This window comes from Mastomys coucha, unplaced genomic scaffold (genome assembly GCF_008632895.1).
Source record: "Mastomys coucha isolate ucsf_1 unplaced genomic scaffold, UCSF_Mcou_1 pScaffold5, whole genome shotgun sequence".
Classification (NCBI taxonomy): domain Eukaryota; kingdom Metazoa; phylum Chordata; class Mammalia; order Rodentia; family Muridae; genus Mastomys; species Mastomys coucha.
In genome coordinates, this window is record NW_022196911.1 from 95,029,851 (window position 1) to 95,050,713 (window position 20,863).

General features: G+C 38.7%; 1 protein-coding gene across 3 annotated transcripts in view; it reads right to left on the reverse strand.

The window, feature by feature from the left end:
- The window catches only part of Top2a (DNA topoisomerase II alpha), a 29,893-nt gene that overhangs the window by 6,067 nt on the left and 2,963 nt on the right, over positions 1–20,863 (reverse strand). For all 3 annotated transcript variants that reach the window (XM_031352027.1, XM_031352026.1, XM_031352025.1), the window contains exons 5-28: positions 18,286–18,431; positions 16,686–16,783; positions 16,283–16,495; positions 15,158–15,331; positions 14,959–15,060; positions 14,710–14,847; positions 12,496–12,634; positions 9,958–10,115; positions 9,512–9,637; positions 9,068–9,178; positions 8,839–8,944; positions 8,634–8,743; positions 8,295–8,387; positions 6,769–6,883; positions 6,545–6,666; positions 5,946–6,094; positions 5,534–5,765; positions 5,242–5,376; positions 4,925–5,125; positions 4,343–4,538; positions 2,363–2,454; positions 1,781–1,939; positions 1,572–1,655; positions 282–464 (exon numbers count right to left, since the gene is read on the reverse strand). In XM_031352027.1, coding sequence (XP_031207887.1) covers positions 282–464; positions 1,572–1,655; positions 1,781–1,939; positions 2,363–2,454; positions 4,343–4,538; positions 4,925–5,125; positions 5,242–5,376; positions 5,534–5,765; positions 5,946–6,094; positions 6,545–6,666; positions 6,769–6,883; positions 8,295–8,387; positions 8,634–8,743; positions 8,839–8,944; positions 9,068–9,178; positions 9,512–9,637; positions 9,958–10,115; positions 12,496–12,634; positions 14,710–14,847; positions 14,959–15,060; positions 15,158–15,331; positions 16,283–16,495; positions 16,686–16,783; positions 18,286–18,431 — 3,382 coding nt within the window. The remainder of the gene's footprint in view (positions 1–281; positions 465–1,571; positions 1,656–1,780; positions 1,940–2,362; positions 2,455–4,342; positions 4,539–4,924; positions 5,126–5,241; positions 5,377–5,533; positions 5,766–5,945; positions 6,095–6,544; positions 6,667–6,768; positions 6,884–8,294; positions 8,388–8,633; positions 8,744–8,838; positions 8,945–9,067; positions 9,179–9,511; positions 9,638–9,957; positions 10,116–12,495; positions 12,635–14,709; positions 14,848–14,958; positions 15,061–15,157; positions 15,332–16,282; positions 16,496–16,685; positions 16,784–18,285; positions 18,432–20,863) is intronic.

Below are 20,863 nucleotides of genomic sequence, written 5' to 3' on the forward strand. Positions count from 1 at the left end.
CAAAAAAGAAAAAAAAAAAACCAAAAACCAAAACAAAACACCCCCCCCCCAAAAGGAAAGCTAGTTGATATAGGATAAATTTCAAACAATAGGGTTAGAAATTTAGATATAATTTTCTCCATTAAAAAATGGTACTACACTTATTTATGGTCAGAGGACAGCTTTCTTCTTCTACCATGTTGTTCCAGGGACTGAAATCTGGTCATTCAAACCTGTACCTGAGCCATCTGACTGGTTCTAATTTGCTAAAACTTGAAAGAGAAATCTGCTTAAAGTATTACCTTAATTTTCTTCCTAATTTTCTTCTCGGCCTCAGCCTTCATCTCTACAGTCACTTGGGGAATGACTCTTTTTCCCATAGGAGAAGGCAGGACTTCAGTCATCTGTGCTTTCTTCCCCTTTGCTTTTCCCCCCTTTCCAGGAAGTCCTACTAGTTCATCCTGTTTTTCCTTGGCTTCCACAACCTATAAAAAGGAAGAGTGAGAGCAAATGTGCAATGGAGAACACAACACCTGAAAAGCAACAGTTAAGCAAGCTGGAGAGCTGTACAACGTAAGGTAATTTGGTGCTCAGCCTTAGTGAAGATACAATACAGGCTTACTTTAAAAGGCGAAAACAGAAGAATCAAGTGCCTTAACCTTTCTGAAACAAAGAGGAAGCTGTGTACTTCATATATATATATTTGTAATATTCAGAGACTATGTCAAGGGGATTTAAGTAACAAAGGACACTCTGAAACTGAGGTACCACCCCTAAAAGTGAATTAAAATTAACTCTAGCCCTTTCTTTTGTAAAAACATTAATTTTAGTTTATTTCTTGCCATCATTTGCTTCATGTTATTATTTAATAACTCAATTTTCCTTCTCTCTTTAAAAGTACATTATCACTACTGGGTAGGTGTGTGCACGGTCATGTACACACCACAGCAAGCATATAGAAACCAGAGGACCACTTTGAGTTACTTCTCTCCTGTCACCTTACCTGAGCTCTGGGGACTGAACTCATGCTGCCAGGCTGTACAGGCTGAGCCATCTTGACTGCCCTCTCTGCTTTTGTTCCCACGTTATGCAGGATGGCCTCTAAGTCCTCATGTGTAGTCCACCCTGCGTAATGTGTGCTTCCCCCTCCTCCCCAGTCAGGTTCTCTGTGTAGCCCTGGCTATCCTGGAACTCACTGGGTAGCCAGGTTCCTCAGACTTGTGATGTCTCTACCCTAGTCTGAGGGCTGCCAGCCTTTTCATTACTTTTACATTTTTTGTCATGTATTCTTTCTCTTCCTATATTTCTTGTTTTATCAAATGTGAACTTTTTTTGATGAAAAGCTATGTTGCTATGCTGGACAGATGGCTCAGTGATTAGGGCCTTTACTGCTCTTGTGGGGGACAAGTTACAGTTCTTAGCACCCACCCTGGGTGACTCACAACTAAAGCTCTAGGAGTTTGGCACCTTTGGCTTCTGTGGGACCCCCACTTACTCTCCCTTCCCCGCCCCCCATACATAATTAGACATAAAATAAGAAGTGGCATGTTGCTAAGATATAAATATTAATATAGGCTTTACAAAATGCATACCTCCAGTTCTTCAATAAAAACAGCCAGATCTTCCTTCCACAAGTCCGATGGACTCTTTTTCTTTAATGTGTTGAGCTCTTGTTCCTTCATAAGATTACCAAAAACTGGAGTTAGTAAATATGTACAAGAAGTGTTTTTAAATAGAACACAATTAACTTTTTGCACCAGAAATACATGAACACAGACCATCCCTCCTATATGCAGCGTACCTTCTCGTTTCTTTGCTTGCACAGCTCGTCCTTCTTCTCCTTGGTAAGGTACCACAGGGGCATGTCGAGCAGGTAGTTGAAGGTTGGGCCAGACTCGGCTGCAGAGTCACTGGTGCTAGTTTCAGAGTCACTTTCTTCATTTTCCTCTTCATCTGGGACCTAAAGGGTGAATTAGATGCAGACTATGAAGTACAAACATACAGATTCCTTCAGTTTGTAGCTGTGACCTCGAGAAATGTTAGAAAATAAATTTTAAGGTTTTTTTTTTTTAGATATTTTCTTTATTTACATGCAAATTTCTCCTTTCCCAGTTTCCCCTCCAAAAAACAAACAAACAAACAAACAAAAACAACAAGAACAAACCCCTGTTGCCTCCCCCCACCCCATGCCTGCCACCCTACCCTCTCCCATTTATTGGCCCTGGCATTTCCCTACACTGGGGCACAGAACCTTCACAGGGCTGAAATTTTTAAGTTTTTAATTATTTTTTTTCATTTTCATTCTGTGTGTGGTGCTTTGCCTGCATGAGTGTCTGTATGATGAACACACGTGTTGCTTAGCAAGTGGCTATGAGGAAACTACCTTTTGTTGAGCTTCTTTCCAGGCTTTCACAGGGTCAGAATCGTATCCTCTCTGAATCAAAACTTTAATTAATTCTTTTTTAGGTTTATTTTCTATTTAAAAGAGAGAGACAGAGAGAGATAAGCTTTGAGTAAGATTTAGAAAAACAAGATATTTCTACATTAAGTCAAAAGATTAAAACTGGAAAATTCGAGCCAGGTGGTGGCATCACACCCCTTTAATTCCAGCACTTGGGAGGCAGAAGTGGGCAGATTTCTGAGTTTGAGGCCAGCCTGGTCTACAGAGTGAGTTCCAGGACAGCCAGGGCTACACAGAGAAACCCTGTCATGAAAATCAAACCAACAATTCTCCTACCCCAGCCCTCCTCCCTGCAAGAAGGGGAAAGCAACTGTTTTGCCTAGATTTTGCCCAGATCAGACAAATTTCTATAAGCCAGGATGAAGGAATTACCAGGGGACAGTTAGACCATAGACTAGGCCGTAATCTACACAATTCTCAAAACAGAAGGAAAGCCTCCAACCTCTTAAGAGCCTGGGACTCAATCATGCTTTTCTGCTTTTTTTTTTCAAACTTCACTGGGCTAGGCTTTAGGACAGTTTGCTCACAGGTGATTCTCTTAAGTACACAACCACAGGGCATGCCTGTTGGCTTTCTCTAGCAGTTTTCTTCCAGTGTCTGTTGTAGACAATCATGCTTCAAAAGAGTCAAAATCCCCAGCAATATAGTTTTGGAGTACCACCCTTCATTACTTAATTTGATGTAGGTCATTATTATTATTATTTTCTTTTTTTGCAACAGAATTTCTCCGTGTAGCCCTGGCTGTTATGAAACTTGATCTATAGACCAGGCTTGCCTCAAATTCAGAGCTCTGCCTGCTTTTGCCTCCTGAGTTCTGGGGCTAAAGGCACATGACAGCACAGCTCAGTATGAGTGTTTTGCCTATATTTATATATGTGCACATGTGTACGTGGTGCCTATGCAGGCCATAAGAGGGCACTGGATCCCCTGGGACTGGAGTTATGCATGATAGCAAACCACCATATAGGCGCTGGGAAGTGAACTTGGGCTCTTTATAAGAGCAATAAGAGCCACTGAGCTGTCTCTCCAACTCCCTGGATTACACTTTTAGACCCTCAATATTTACTCTGCAAGAAGACTGGGCCATCTTAACATTTCCTAATTCCTCCCCTTTTTTTCCCAGTATCATTCATCTTATCCTTGCATGAAACAAAAACATCTGTGAAATACAGTGGCTAATGTTAGTGATTTTAAGTATGCATGAAAATAAACATTAACTATTAAGCTAAACTTTGTGAACTAAGGGAAAATTATTCTGTTTGCTAGCAACTAGTGATATCATATATTGGGACTTCCTATAGTTTACTAATACTGTGGCTTTATTAGTTGGGCCACATCTTCAGTCAAGACTCTTTCTACTCACTTAAACCCTGTTAATTGCTTATGAAATTTCCAATAAAATAAACAGCAAAACATCACTAAGATTTGCCATTTTTCAGTCCTCTTTGCTACAAAGCATTTATAACCTTCTTTCAATTTAAGATCAGAGCAGTATCTCTTCTTGTGATCAATTAGCTATACAAGATTTTTTTCTCAGACAAGGTCTCATGTGCTCAACAGCCTTGATCCCCCTGCTTCCCTCTCCCCAGTGTTAGGATCAAAGCAAGCAATAGCACATGAAGTTGATGCAGTTACTGGGGTTGGACCTAGGGTCTGTGGATATTGGGAAAGCATTCTACCACTGTGAGAGCTACACCCCAGCCCCACACAAGGTTTTCTCTACTTTCTTCCGGTGTAAACATTAACTGAGTTGACTCCTGCAGCTGACGCAGAATATAATACATGCTTAGCAAGTACAAGGCCCTGTATTTGAGCCCCAGTACCAATAAAACCTTTCACATAACAATAAACAATCCAGGAAAAGCTATCTCAAGCATTAAGGCTTAGTAGATCTTTACATACCAATGACTATTTTGCCATCTATTTTCTCTAATATAAAGCGAGCTTGATTATTCAGTTTAGAAGACTCTGCACCAAGCATTCCTAGAAGCCATTCTTTTCTTAATCCATAATATTTAAGTCTGAGCTCAAAGAAGTCTCTTAGAATATCCAGCACAGTGTCATATTTCTTTAAGCAACCTACATGGTCAAAAAGCACCTGGAAAAGAAAAGCAACATTCAAGCTATGATCAATACATTGGGTAACCCTTATAAAAGTTGCCTGATATATTAATATTTAAAATTTTTTTATGTATATGGATGTTTGTCTGCACACATACACACACAGAAGACACCTGTATCACTTGTGACTAAGACAGTTGTGAACTGCATTGTGGGTGCCAAGAACTGAACACAAATCCAATGTACAAGTACTAAGTGCTCTTAACCATTAAGCCATCTCTCCAGCCTTTCTTTTTGAGACAGGGTCGACTATATAGCCCAGGACAACCTTGGAATTCATAGGGATCTTCCTATCTCTGTCTCCTGAATGCTAGGATTAAAAGAACAGTTTTGAAATATTATGTTTTACAGAATAAGACATACCATAGAGTTGCAAGTGAGACTAGTCTGGAGTTTGAAGACTTTGTGTAGTCCAACTCTCTCTGCCTCTGCCAATTTTTCTTCAGTCATCTTTATGACAAACTTCACAGTGGTATCAGTATGGTATTCCTTGTAGTCTGTTATTAGAGGGGGTGTCTTCTCAGTGCCATTCAACATGGGTTCTAGAACCTGTTCTTTATATGTCTAAAATAACAAAAACCAAAACACAATGATCCTTTGGCAAGGAGGCTCTTGAACAAGTCAACAACAAAAACAATATCTTTCTCTCAAAAAAAAACAAGAAATCAATAGTTACTTACTTGGGTCCATGTTCTGATGGGAAGCTCTGAGATCTCAATGGTTGTAGAATTCAGAATAGCTACTTCTCCATTAATCACATACTGATTTGAAGCCAGTTCTTCAATAGTACCTTTGAAATTCTTATAACTTGGAAGCTAAATTAATAACAAAAAGTTTTCTAAATGTTACATCACAAATGTGTTCAACAAATAAATCTAAACTATGAAATAAATCTCGCACTTGTACCCTCTCTTACTGTCCAATCTACTCAAATGTGCCTGAGGAGAAACAGTTCTAACCGAGAGCACTTACCATGGGCAGAGGCTCTTCTCCATCTAAAAGCCGTCTGATATTATTTACGACTTCACGAACATCAAAGTTGGGAATTTTGCAGGACCACCCAGTACCAATACCCTCAGCACCATTTATCAGCACCATGGGTATAATGGGAATGTACCATTCAGGCTCAACACGCTGGTTGTCATCATATAGAAACCGTAACGTGTGATCATCTTTTGGTGGAAACAACAACCGAGCCAAAGAGCTAAAGAAAGCAAAGAATATCATTTAGAAAATGGCCCTGACACTTTTCACACTCAGTCGGGCACGGTGGCACAAGCCCGCACTAGGCGGGAAAAGAAAGGAAGCTCTCTTGACTATTCTTAACACTGAACATTTTATCCTTTGGTTTCATATTGCTTCAAGTCACTAAAAGTATACTCACCTGAGCATTGTAAAGATGTACCTAGGACTAGCTGAGTCCTTGCCACCATGCAGCCTGGTACCAAACTGACCAATGGGCTGTAAAAGGTTCAAGTTATTGCTACCCACAAAATTCTGAGCCAAATTGATAATGGTCATCATCAGTGACATCTGTGGAGGGAAAAGAACAATCATTACTGTAATCCAAAGATGAAAATAAAGTGTGTCTGTGAGTGTCTTCAGTACTTCAGTTAAGTTACACAATCTTATAAGGACGTGAGGTTTAGATGTTTAGTGATCTTTCCAAGATAAAGTAGATGGCAGAAAGGGTGCTCAAACAAGATTTCAAGGTGTCTACACTTTTACAACATATAGTACTACTAAATCTTATTAAATTTATGAATATAACTTGGCAGACAAATATCCTAATAAGAATGTTATTTCTATAAATAGAACTATTGGTCAAAGGGTAATCATATTTTAGTTTTGAAAGATTTTTTTACCAAGCTGTTCTCTACTATAGATATAGCAGCTTACACTTGTACCAAATGTGTTTCAAGGATAACTTTCAATTATTTCTGCTCTAAAGCATTCTGGAAGTGTTAAAGATTGTGGGTTTACCTCACCATGGTGATAAGAGGACATTTCTGCCACTGACCCAGCTAACTGGGCAACCTTCACTTCTCGCTTGTCATTTCGTTTGAAACAAGTGAACAAAACCTTTCTCTGACCTGGTTTCAAACCTTTAAAAATGAAAGAAAAATTGTTAGCATTTTTCAATTTAGCAATTTCTGGGCATAAGCCACCATTCTATGATAAAAATAGACTAAATCATTGGCACTTACCATCTACCATAGATGGGATAGATCTTTCATTATCAGAGTTTGAAAAGAGGATAAGTTCCTTGTTTATGAAGTCATTATAGGTCAGGTACGAAGTGCTTTGTCCATACAAATAATCCTAGGGGATCAAAGACAGTATTACAGGATCTGGTTGAAAATAAACTACTAAATAAAAACACTCAGAACTATCATTTCTTCAGTCCTTGAAAAACAATAGGTGAGTTGGCACAGGACCATTCAGTGCCTTAGTGCTCTGCAGAAGGGACAACTGCAGGATGTCGTCTGATGGCTTCTGGATCTGCCCACTTGGTTAGCTGTCCATAATACTTTTCACTTATTAGAGACTAGGATTCCGGTAACCACATATCCCTCCTTCATTTGTTTTCTGAGTATTCTTTTGACAGCTCCTTTTCAAAATGCTGGCAGGATTTGTTAGAACTTGGTTTAAATCCTGTCTGTACAGAAGTAAGTGAATTCCTCCACAAAATACTCAAAGCATCAAGAGTAAACTTTGAAGCATCTGAGGTGATGCTTCCTTCTGTCTTTGTAACTGAGAACATTCTAACTCCAAAATATCTCCTGCTTCTGTCTTAATTGATTTGAATTCATACAATTCAGTATATTGTATGAATGATTGTATTTGCTTACTTACATTGAACACATTCTTTATTGCAATAATAAATATCCTATAGTTAAAAACAAAAAACAATAGGTGAGCCAGAGAGTGGTACCATACACCTTTAATCCCAGTGCTTGAGAGGCAGAAGACAAGTAAATTTTGTCTCTGGGAGTTCAAGGCCAGCCTGTTCTACAGAGCAAGTTTTAGAACAGCCAGGTACAAACAGAGAAAAACAAAGAAAAAAAAATGATAAAAAAAAGAAAAACAATAGATATATGAGGTTGTTATTGCCTACCACTGCAGTGTGTAAAACATTAAGCTTTTGTTTGTCTTGTCTGGGGAAGGAAAGGGAGTAATATTAAGAATTAAACTCAAGGCAAGCACTCAATCTCAGCTGTAGCTCCAGCCCTTTAAAGTTTCCTGCCCAGCCTGGCTTGGCTGCTTGTCACATAAATACTTCAAACTACACACAATGGCACATACTTGCAGATGACTGACCACATGATAAATGTTTATAGCAGCATTATCATTCTCATAACATGTGAGAAATGTCTTCCCACTTAACTTTAAGACTATATTGCCAACTGGTGATCTTTTTTGCCTTTGATCCCAATCCTGGGAAGCAGAGGCAGGCAGATCTACAAAGACCGGGCGGGCAAAGTCAGCCCGGTCTACAAAGCAAATTCTAGGCTACCCAGAGAAACCAAAAAACCAAAAAACCAAACAACAAAAAAAGGACAATAATTTATTTTCAATGTCTTCATAATCTCATAGGTCTAGTGTTATATACTATAGTTATTTCATGAAACTTTTTACTGAAAAACACTATTTAGGAATTTTAATTTGGCATAGTATCAATTGTAAAGTCAATTAAATACCATATTTTATGGGATAGATTTAAAACTCTTACATCAGGCAGGCCAAGTAACTTCCGTTGTCTTCTGTCTTGCATGAAATTAGTTAACCATTCCTTTCGGTCATCCACTTGTTTTTTACTAAAGGCCTACAAATGAAAAGGTGGGAGAGGTATCACTGGTACTTACTGGTTCCGGCTAAAAAGAAACATCAAAAGTCCTGTTTTCTAAAGTATCTAGTTCTGTCACTAGGATATGCTTACCGGAAACATTTTACAAAAAATGGGAACTTAACTGCTGAAATTGAGCACAAACACTCTTCTCGGGGAGTTTAACTGCTGCAATTGAGAGTGACTCCTGAAAGCAGAAAGTAAATGTACATGACTCCAACTCACCAGGCTGATTGCAGCATCATCTTCAGGGCCAGAGTATTTGAATTGAATACGATGTCGTTTCATATCTGCAAAATATTCCTTAGCTTCCTTTGATGTGCTGGTGCCCAAACCTGTAGAGGTAAACAAAACATACAAAACAGGTTAGTTCCTCCATAGAGCCTTACATAACAAAACTGAGAATTTCTATGTGGGTTTCATTACAAACCTTTGTAGTATTTGACTTTCCATTTTTTATGATTTGGAGTTGAACTCTTCCATTCTTCAAACTCGGGAAGACTATAGAATGCCATTTCTTGCTTATTTTTGGACACCTATGATAAAGAACACATCTCTATGGCCTTGCGCATTGTAGGCTCCCCTATATAACATAGCCAGAGTTACAGGCACACCTGAGCCTGGGCCTTAGAATCTTTTTGCACCTTGAACATTTATACCTTTACAATGGGAGTGATAAATTCTTCTAGAAAACGATGTCGCAGAAGAGATGGCCAATTGTGATGGATAAAATTGATCAGCAAGCCTTTGATATGGGAACCATCTTGATCCTACAAATATTTGAAAAGCCAAAGCACAAAGAACTGTTTAGAAATAAAATTATCACTGATGGGGTAACTTCTCAAAAATTCTTCTATGCAAATTAAAAACAAAGCCTATTCAAAAGTAAACTTACTTATCTTTTACATGTGATATAGTACGATGTCAGCTTTTCTGACTGGATGTTTGCTAGAGATAATAGGCAAAGCTTTTAGTAATATCTTTCTATGGCAGGGAACTAGTGTAATAGACCTAATTGTAGTTCCAGCTGTTTTGTGGGCTATGGGAGGTGGATAGTTGACCCCATACATTTGACACCAGTTTAAAAATCTGACAAATCTGACCTGATCTGTCATAATCATGATCTTCCCATAACGAAGAGTTTTCAATGAATCTTCATCTTCATAGTTTTTCTTGTACTGAAGACCCACAATCTTGATGATATTGTTAATTTCAGCATTTTCCATGATCTGAAACACGTTTGAAAGGAATAAAAAGATATATCTTTTAAAAAATTGTATGTCTTGCTTGAGTGTTTATAAGCCTCAGTATTTTGAATCATTACTTTCCACTTTAATAAATCATGTCTGCTAAGATGCCAGTGAGGGAGGAAACAGACACAAGCACGGAGCCCTGTACTATGAACTAGCTGTAGATCCTGTTCCCTCCCCGGCAATTTTGCATTGCGGGGGATTAAACACAGAGCCTCCTGCAACCCAGACAAGTGCTGTACCACAGAGTTACACTCTGGGACCTAGATTCAGATTCTAAAAATAGTATAATCACCTACCTGTTTATGAGAAGCTTCTCGCACATTGAGTATTTTCCCCCTGAGAGGGAACACCCCATATTTGTCTCTTCCAACCACTCCAAGGCCAGAAACTGCCAGAGTTTTTGCTGAGTCTCCCTCAGTCAGGATAAGTGTGCATTCAGTAGAATTTCGGCTCCCTAAAATAAAAACATACAAATTAGCTGGGCAGTGGTGGCGCATGCCTTTAATCCCAGCACTTGGGAGGTAGAGGCAGGTGGATTTCTGAGTTCGAGGCCAGCCTGGTCTACAGAGTGAGTTCCAGGACAGCCAGGGATACAGAGAAACCCTGTCTCAAAAAAAAACCAAAACAAACCAAAACAAACCAAACCAAAAAGCAAAACCAAAAAGCAAAACCAAATTAATTATAGCACATTTAACTCAATTTCAAAAATAATAATTTAAACACACTGTCAATAAACTATAATAAAGCAAAATAATATATATCAAATTATCTTAGAAGAGGAACCAACAATTATATATGTGTATATGTATAATGATGTTTTGCCTGCATGTGTGTATGTGCACAATGGAGGTCAGAAAATAGTGCTGGATCATTAAAACTGGCATTGTGGATGGTTATGAGCCAGTATTTGGGAGTTGGGAACCTGAACTTATATCCTCTGTAAGAGTATCAAGTATTCTTAACTGTTGAACCAACTTTCCAGCCCTGTTCCCTCCTACACATATTTTCCCAGTTAAAGATCAAAGTAAATTAATGCAGTAGTATACCTTACCTATGGTTAGCTAGTGCAGGCATGTACCTACAGAAGTCAGAGGCATTGGATTGCCCCAGAGCTGGAGTTACAGGAAGTTGGGAGCCATCCAATGTAAGCACTGAGAACCCTCTTGGGTCGTCTACAAGCTGAACTATCTCTCTAGCTCATACAGCTTTCCTTTCCACATTTTCAATTAACAATAGTCCGAGAATATTAAGAGAAAATTGACACCCAATTATTACAGCTCTTGCCTATAAGCCCAGAACTTTAGAGAATAAGATCATGAATTCAAGAGCAGTATGAGTTATATAATCCTGTACTAAAAAACCCAAAACAGAGCCAGCTAGATACTCCTGGCCTCCAAATCTGACACCCTGGGACCTACGTGGTAAAAGGAGAAAAACCATTTTGCAATTTGTCCATGTACTATAGCATACATACAAATTTTAAAGGTTCAAGAAAAGACAATTCATTAGGTTTGTCTGATGTTTCCAAACTTCATACAATTCTGCCTGGTATATAATGCCATTAGTTTCTCAAAGTGCTCATACACTATTTGTCGGTTAGTCACTTAGCAGATTTCTCTGTTATCAGCTCATTTATCACGGCACCACATGGTACTTGAATGCAAATTCAAATAATCATTAATGTAGTAAATAAATGTAGCATCACAATGCTTATGTTATTCATCTCTCTCATTACGTAGCTGTGGCCGGCCTAGAACACATTAAAAAGCTAGGTTGGCCTTGAACACAGAGCTCTGCATGGCTGTGCTTGGGAGAAAAGTGAAAAATACCATGTATGAACTTATTCATCTCTCTCACGATATAGTATTTCCCAGAATCTTCCTTCATGCAGTGAATGCAGTACAATAAGACACGGTTATTATTACAGCACACATTGCTCTAACTGTTCTATCAGCTGCAATCACAGCAATCACTATGCTTTTATCATAAACATTAAGAAAAACACGGTATAATAGGGGTTGGATTATCATGGTTTCTAGAGCTCACCGAGACTTTAGGAATACATCCACATACAAATAAGAGTATTGTAACCTCTTTTTCCCCCCAGAGACATGGTTTTTCTGTGTAGCCCTGGCTGTCCTTGAACTCAGAGATCCACCTGTCTCTGCCTCCCAAGTGCTAGGATTAAAGGCATGCACCTCCACCACCCCCAGGCCTAACATCCTAACCTCTTAAACTAATACCTCATAATATTTATGCTGCTGCTGGATATTCATTTGATATTATATTACAAATACCTGTTAGGTAGATCACTGTATTCTTTATAAAATCTTCTCAATATAATTTAAAATAACCTAAATGTTCAATTAGAAATTATTTAATTTTTTAAAAAAGATTTATTTATTATTATATGTAATTAGCTGTCTTCAGACACACCAGAAGAGGGAGTTAAATCTCTTTACGGATGGTTGTGAGCCACCATGTGGCTGCTGGGATTTGAACTCAGGACCTTCGGAAGAGCAGTCAGTGCTCTTAAGTGTTGAGCCATCTCTCCAGCCCCTTAATTTTTTTTTTTTAAAGAAAGCTATTCTGATGAATGTTATAGTGTAAAGAAAACACCCATAGCTGGACAATGCCTTTAATCCCAGCATTTGAGAGGGAGGCAGAGGCAGGCAGATTTCTGAGTTCGAGGCCAGCACGGTTTATAGAGTGAATTCCAGGACAGCCAGGGCTACACAGAGATACCCTGTCTCAAAAAACCAAACACCCCAGCCCCCAAAAAGAAAACACCCATGGTATGCTGTTGTTATTGAAAAAAAATGTTAAATGTGTACCTGCATCATTGGCATCATCAAGTTTGGGGATTCCCTTGATTTTGTTATGTTTTACAGCTGAACACTTCTTGTTTAATTGGATTTGAGCCTTAAATTTCACCCAGTTGAGTATGCTTTCGACAATACCACAACCAATTGCCTTCAAAACAGAAACATTCACATTAGGAAAGGAAGACCCAGTCAAATATAGAAATATTTAAGTCCACAGGAAAATAAGATACCTCAAAAGGGGCTGGAGAGGTAGCTCAGTGGTTAAGAGCACTGACTCCTCTTCCAGAGGTCCTGAGTTCAAATCCCAGCAACCATATGGTAGTTCACAACCATCTGTAATGGGATCTGACGCCCTCTTCTGGTGTGTCTGAAGACAGTGATAATGTACCCATATACAATAAATAAATAAATCTTTTTTTTTTTTTAAAAGATACCTCAAAAAAGAGCTGGGTATAGTGGCATAAACATTGAACCTAGCATTTGGCTGGTAGACAGGTGGACGTCTCTGAGTTTAAGACCAGCCACTATTATGTAATGAGATATTTCAAAAACAACCAAACCACAAAGCAAAACAAAAGCAAACTAAAAAAACTGTGACATTTCTAGACTGTGTGTGACACAGTAACCCTGGTTCTTTCTATTTTAGCTGTTATCGTAAGGAAACTGGTTCTTCTCAGCTCACTCAGTAATTTTAATGAAATTATGCTGTGCTTGGCACTGAGCTACTTGTTGGTGATACAATGGTTAAATTAGGATAAGGGAGATAGCTTGTGGATATAAGTCTAAGGGCTTATTGTATAGAACCCAATACCAGAGAGGTACGGCAGTCTTCCTCTGACCCCAGCCTTGGGAAAGGAGACAGGCAATCTGCATAGTGAGACTAACCATATGGGCCAGCTCTAAGTTTGACGGAGACCCTGCCTCATGAATTATGTCGAAGAGTGATCCAGAATAATTCCCAAGTTCAACCCAGGCATCTACATCCACACACATCTCTCACACATATTTGCCTAAAGAAACAAAACATGCACACACTTGTGCACACTACATGCACATGAACACAGAGAACCAAACAAGCCATGTCTGTGTCTTCATGTATTTGAAGGTATAACATGGAAGACAAATAAGAAATTACAAGTGGCACACACCTTTAAACCCTGCACCTTATGACTGAGAAGTTTGCTATGTAATAATAATGAAAGTTCAATATTATACTGGAACTAATTTAGCCGAAAGAAAGAAGAATGTAAAGACTTTCAATAAGCAAAGTAGTTGGATTTTTCCTGAGTGGAAGATATTGAAGCATTTCAAGAATGAAACCAGCAATGTCGTTCAAGAGCATTGTGGGGGAGACTGGAATCTGAAGAAGAGGTTAACGGTGGAGGCCACGGAGATAATGAACAGGCTCCTTACTGGTTAGATTGGAGGAAAGGAAACAAAGAAGACACTCCTAATTGTTTTTATCTGCACTTTTTTTTCTTAAATCTTTTTGGACAGTATTTATTTTATAATTTTTTTTTTTTAAATTTCATTCATTTGGTTTTTTTATGTGAGTACACTGTAGCTGTCTTCAGACACACCAGAAGAGGGCACTGGATCCCATTACAGATGGTCATGAACCACCATGTGGTTGCTAGGAATTGAACTCAGGACCTCTGGAAGAGCAGCCAGTGCTCTTATAAAACTAACAGTTTTGTTTGATGGAAAGTAGGGTTCCTTTAAGAGGATGAGTATTGATTGGATAACTAGTTTAATTTGTGCTCTGGGAGAATACAGGCAAGCTGATGGTAAGATAGCACCTGGGTAAGACTGGTGAACCTATCAGATCATTAACCCTAGCACTAGTGGAGTACAAGGTAGGAGAATTTTGATTTGGAGTCCAGCTTGGGCTATAAAAGCAAGGCCCTATGATTTGACTGTAATCTGGAAGTGTGAGTTGAATTAACTCTTTCCTCCCCAACCTGCTTTTTGGTCATGGTGTTTTTGTCAGAGCAATAGAAACCCTAACTAGGACCAGGACCAGGATATTTCTGTGACAGGCCTGACCATGTTTTTGTTTGGAGGAAAAGTTTCTGTGGTCACGGTGTCTCTCCACAGTAATAAAACCCAAACTAAGATAGAAGTTCTGAAGAGGTATAGTTCAGCAGGCAATCTTTGCTTCTGTAGGGTGAAGGATAATGAAAAATAAGACATTTCTATTTTAATTTCCATGTAAGTACTCACAGCTTTGATGAACTTCTCACTTAATTGACATGTTGATCCAAAGCTCTTGGCTTGTAAAGTCATGTTTTCTTTTGTTTGAGAGTCAAAGGTTGGGTTTTCAATTAAGGCATTTACAAAAATCCACATGTGATTTTTCACCTTTAATAAAAGATGATATAGTCACGGAAATTGTCCTTGTGTATGTGAAACTACACCGCAGCCCCTTTCACATTCCCGACTTTAGAAAAGGGAGGTTGATAAGGTGCATACCTGATGAGCCTTCACTGCAACACCGCCCTTGTTCTTCTTTTTCACCACATCAACGAGTTTGCTCACAATCTGATCAGCTATGTAATCAACATGCCTGCCACCCTAAAGAAAAAAAAATATCATAACATAACTTAGACAAAGGCCTAAACCGATTTTATATTACATAGTAGAAAAACTAGTATGAATTCTCAAAACTTACCTTAGAAGTAGCAATGCTGTTGACGAAGCTAATCTGCTGAAAGCCTTTCTCGCTCATTGTTAAGCACACTTCCCACCGGGGATTTACTTGTTCATGTACCACCTTCAGTGAGTTCCCAGTTTCATCTACCTTATCCTTCAAATACATATCCACATAACTACGGAACCCTTTTATCTGTATAGAAATTAAAGAAGGGAGTGTTAAAATAATGGGAAACTTAAGCAAACAAACAACAATGGAAAGTAAAATCAATAATAAACCGTGAGAGGGCTGAAGAGATGGTTCAAAAAGTACTTGTTACTCTTGACTAGGACCAGCATTTAGGTCTCAACACCCATACAGAAGTCCACAACTATCTTTTAACTTCAGTTCCAAAGAATCTGATGGTCTCTTCTGTCTGACCTTCTTGGGCAACAAGCATTCTCATGGGATGCACATGCATGTGTGCAAGTAATTTTGAGTTTATATTCACATATAAAATAATTACATTTAAAATAAAGAGAATGAGGATTGTAATTTTTATTTTGAAACTGTAGCTTATGTGTATGTGAAGGAAGAAGAGCAGGGAGAAGAAAAGAGGGTAGGTATTCATGTGCCATGGTATGCACAGAGTTGAAGAAATTTCAGGATTCAGTCATTTCTACCAATATATGTCTAGAGAATGGAACTCAGGTAGTAAGGTTCAATCCCCAGGACCCACATGGTAGAAGAGAACTGATGTGGACAAAACTGTCCCATGAACCTCCACACACTTGCTATGGCATGTAGTATGTGCTATCACATGTACACAGAAATAAATATATAAAAGTCTTGTGTGCATACATGCTGTATATATATAACTTACATAGTCCAGGAAAAAGCCACATACATAAAAAACTTAAAATAATCTTTACAAACAAGGCCAGACTGGTCTACATAGTGGAATTCTAAGTTAACCAGAGCTACACAGTGACAGCCTGTCTCAAAAGCAAAAAAGATTCCCTTCACTAAGCTTAAAATGAGATAGTCCTTTTTTTTCAGGAACTTATCTGAGAATAAGAAAAATGTGGGTGGAAAACAAATTGTGCAGTTGACAATGACAATCATGAATTCCTTTGCAGCCTGTATTTCCAGAAAAATACTCACTGGCAGCCTATTTCCATTAAGAAAGACTTTGACATCTTTAGTGGAACCAGCGATGTCATATGCTCTTCTGACCATCAACGCAACAATGTCTTTGTCCAGACTTTGCATTTTAAACTTAGATAAGTCAGGCTGGAAGGTAATACATGTATAATCTTCTCCACTAAAGGGCTTGAGTTCCATGTCACCAGCTCTTCCCATGTTATCCATCCATGTCTGTGGCAGTAACAAACAGAAAGATGAAAAAGACAATTCATTTCACAAACTAGAGGCAAATAATGTAAGAATATAGGTTCTGGAAAATCATCTTATGTAGCTTAAAAATTATCCAATTTAGCCAAACATTAGTGAAATTATAAATGACTATTCTATAATATAACAAATCACAAGATACCTATTTACTTACCTGTTTGAACATTTTCTTGTATTCTCTACTGGCTGTTTCCACAGTAAATTTGGTGCTGAATATATTACAGAGTTTAGCTCCATAGCCATTTCGACCACCTGGGCAAGTAAATATATAACACTATTTTATTGTTACTCAACTAAATGTCTTTTCTTATGTATTTTTTTAATAGTAGTGTGGTAAATCTGCCTTGCCTATGGCAGGCCAGCAATCTACTACTGAGCTGTAGCGCCTAGCTCACACAGCTTTAGTATTTTGAGGTGTGTGTGTGTGTGTGTGTGTGTGTTTGTAGGGGGTTTTGCCTGCATGTGCAGAACCCAGAAAGGGCGTCTGATCTGCTAGGACTGGAGTCACAAAGAGTTGTGAAGCAGCATCCAGGTACTGGGATTTGGATCTGGCCAATGCTAACTGCCAAGTCATTTCTCCAAGTTCTTCAGTTTTCTTTATTGCTGGCAAAGCTATTAATATAGTTTATTTACTAATCAATTTCCTCCTTTCTTTTCCCTTTCCTCTGGTTTTTGAGACAGGGTTTCTTCTGTATAGCCCTATCTGTCTTTAAGACTCGCTCTATAGACCAGGTTGGCGTCTCACAGTGCCACCTGCCTCTGCCTCACAAGTGCTGGGATTAAAGGTGTGCATCATCATGCTCAGCCTTCTCGTTTTGAGTCAGTCTCATTATGTAGCCCTTGCCTGATCTAGACCCCACATACATAAAACACTTAAATCTTTACAACAATTTTAAGTTTTTCTTATCAAAGTTCTTCCCTTTGTTGAGAGTAGTGGGGCACACCTTTAATCTTAGCAGTTGGGAGAAAGCAGCAGGAACATCTCTGTGGTAGATTTCCTCCTGTCTATCTCCTTGTGATGGTTTGTATATGCTTGGCTCAGGGAATGGCACTATTAGGAGGTGTGGCCTTGTTGAAGTAGGTGTGTCACTGTGGGTGTGGGCTTTAAGACTTTCATCCTAACAGCCTGGAAGTCAAGTATTCTGCTAGCAGTTCTTCTTGTACCATGCCTGCCTGGATGCTTCCATGCTCCCACTTTGATGATAATGGACAGAACCTCTGAACCTATAAGCCAGCCCCAATTAAATGGTGTCCTTATAAGAGTTGCCTTGGTCATGGTGTCTGTTTACAGCAGTAAAACCCTAAGACACTCCTCTTTTTCCTTTGGTTTTTCGAGACAGGGTTTTTTTGTGTAGCCCTGGCTGTCTTGAAACCAAGACCAGCCTGATCTACATAGTAGAATTCTAGGCCAGCTAGAGCTACACAGAGAACCTTCACCTCCTGTTCACTATATCCAGCTTATTCCCATATTAAAATTTGTATTAAGCTTTAATTGTATGAGTTTCTTGCCTGTATGTATGTTAGTGCACCATATGCATGCCTGGTCCCACAGAGGTTAGAAGAGGACATCGGATGTAGTTACAAGTCTAAGATGCTCACAGTTGAACCTGGGTCCTTGGATATGAGCCAATTCTCTTAATCACTGAGTCATCTCTCTAGCTCCCTAAGTACATATTTGTAATTCTCAGTGATTTAAAAGATGTGTTTTGTTTTGTTTTCTCAGCCACAAGCATTCCTTTCTCCCAGTACTCTACCTGTCACTTTCTTCTCATCATCATCATAGTTACTGGAAGTCAGAAGCTGTCCAAATATGAGAGCTGGGACATACATTTTCTCAACTTTGTGTTCAACAACAGGAATTCCTTTTCCATTATTCCAGATACTAATTAAATTATTTTCTCTGAAAAAAGATACAAAATTTTATCATACAACAAATGTTAAATAAACTACATATATCTACAAATCTATTTCCCTGTGACTCTCTCACAGGTCAGTCTTTTCCACCATGTAGGGCTGGGAACAGAAACTTTTTCCAACACCTGGGCAGACACTGATAATGCTGAAAAAAGATAAAATTTAAAAATATTAGGATAAACAAAAGAAAACTAATTATGCTAACAGAAAGAACAAAAGTCAGGAAGTAATACCATTTTCAAGAAGATCATGTGTATGTTCCTACCTCCTTTAGTGTTCCTACCCAATAAAGCACACTGAAAAGCATTAAAAAGGAAAAATATTCCCCATAATAAACAGACTTCCCTGCTTACTAACAAAATGTTAAAGTCACTCAGACTCTTTTATTTTTAATTATCTACAGGTGAATGTACCTATTTGCACATAAGTACAAGTGCCCACATAGCTTAGAGGCATCAGATATGCCCCCATCCCAGTATGGGTGCTGGCAACCAAACTCAGGTCCCTGTACAAGAACACCAAGTTCTCTAAACTGTTCCATGTCTCCAGCCCAGATACTAGGACTTTTATCTTAGTTATTTTGGAATTTCTCGGAATACATACTACTGGTTTAATATTATCTGTAAAAAAAAAATAAAAAAATAAAAACAAGCCAGGCAGTGGTAGCTCATGCCTTTAATCCCAGTAATTGGGAGGCAGAGGCAGGTGGATTTCTGAGTTCGAGGCCAGCATGGTCTACAGAGTGAGTTCCAGGACAGCCAGGGCTATACAGAGAAACCCTGTCTCGAAAAAACAAACAAACAAACAAACAAACAAGCAAACAAACCAAACACACACACCATACCAAAAAACTGAGTTAAAACTAAGTCAGCATTCTTGAAAAGATTATCAAGTCCGTAAGTACATTCAAGTACTTGCTCATCAGTAACACATACCCTACAGTAGCCTTAAACATAGTTTACATCAGCACTGATCAAGGTAATAAAAAATGTGAACTGGGCATCCTGGCTGCACACAAAGGAACACTAGCATTTAAAACCAGAAATATAAACCCAGATTACTCTCTATTACCAGCTTCTGGCTTGCTGTTTCAATAGCATCATCAAAAAAGAAATAACAACTTTCAGATGACCTTAACAATTATTGCAAAAGCTAGTTATCATTCTGCACTGTATCAACTATGACTGCGTGATTAAGCGTCATGTCTCTAAGGTATTTTGAAATGGTTCAGAGCAAATATGGAAATCTGTTTTGTTTTGAGACAGGGTCTCACATGTAGTTCTATGGAACTCATAGAGATCTGTCTGCCTCTGCTTCATCCTGAAGGGATTAAGTGTGTATGCCACCCACCACATCTGCTAAGTTTCTTTTTTTATTTTATAGTCCTGGGTCTGGACTACACACATGCTACCACCAAGCTACACTTTCAGTCTTTTTTTTTTTTTTTTAAGATTTATTTATTTATATATAGTGTTCTGCATCCATGGATGCCTGCAGGCCAGAAGAGGACACCAGATCTCATTATTGGATCATCAGTCACCATGTGGTTGCTGGGGCTTGAACTCAGGACTTCTGGAAGAGCAGTGCTCCTAACTGCTGAGCCATCTCTGCAGCCCTCTCAGTCCTTTTTTTTAATATAAAACTTTTTTTTAAAGATTTATTTATTATTATAAATGAGTACACTGTACCTGTCTTCAGACCACCAGAAGAGGGCATTAGATCTCATTACGGGTGGTTGTGAGCCACCATGTGGTTGCTAGGATTTGAACTCACGACCTTCAGAAGAGCAGTCAGTGCTCTTACCAGCTAAGCCATCTCACCAGCCCCAATATAAAACTTTTATTTTGGGACATGGTCTTAGTACATTGCTCAGGCTGGCTCTCAGCTTGTCATATTCCTGCCTCAGCCTCCCAAGCAGTTGAGATTACAACAGGCCTATATGGCCAGACTCAACTAGAAAACTGTTGATTAGGTCGTGGTCAACAGTTTTCTAGTTGAGCTGGGCATGTAGATCCCTGAGTATGGCCAGCACTTTCAAGTTACATAGCAAGTTCACACAGTAAGACCCTGTCTACCAACTAACAAAAAAGGGAAAAAAAACCCACACCAAGGAAAGAGAGCTAAAATTATTGGTAAATATTAGTTTTAACTGTTGGGTACCACATTTTAGACTCCTGTCTTTCTGTACTAATTCAAACTTTATTTTTGTTTGTTTTTTGACGCAAGGTTTCCTTTTGTAGCCCTGACTTTTCTGGAATTAGCTTTATAGACCAAGTTGGCCTTGAACTCAAGAGATCAGCCTGCCTCTGCCTCCCAAAACTGCTGAGATTAAAAGTGTGTGCTACCATGATGTTAAAGAAGCTATCTTCACTAGTAATCAAAGCAAGTACAACAAAAATGAGCTTTAGCAAAAAAAAA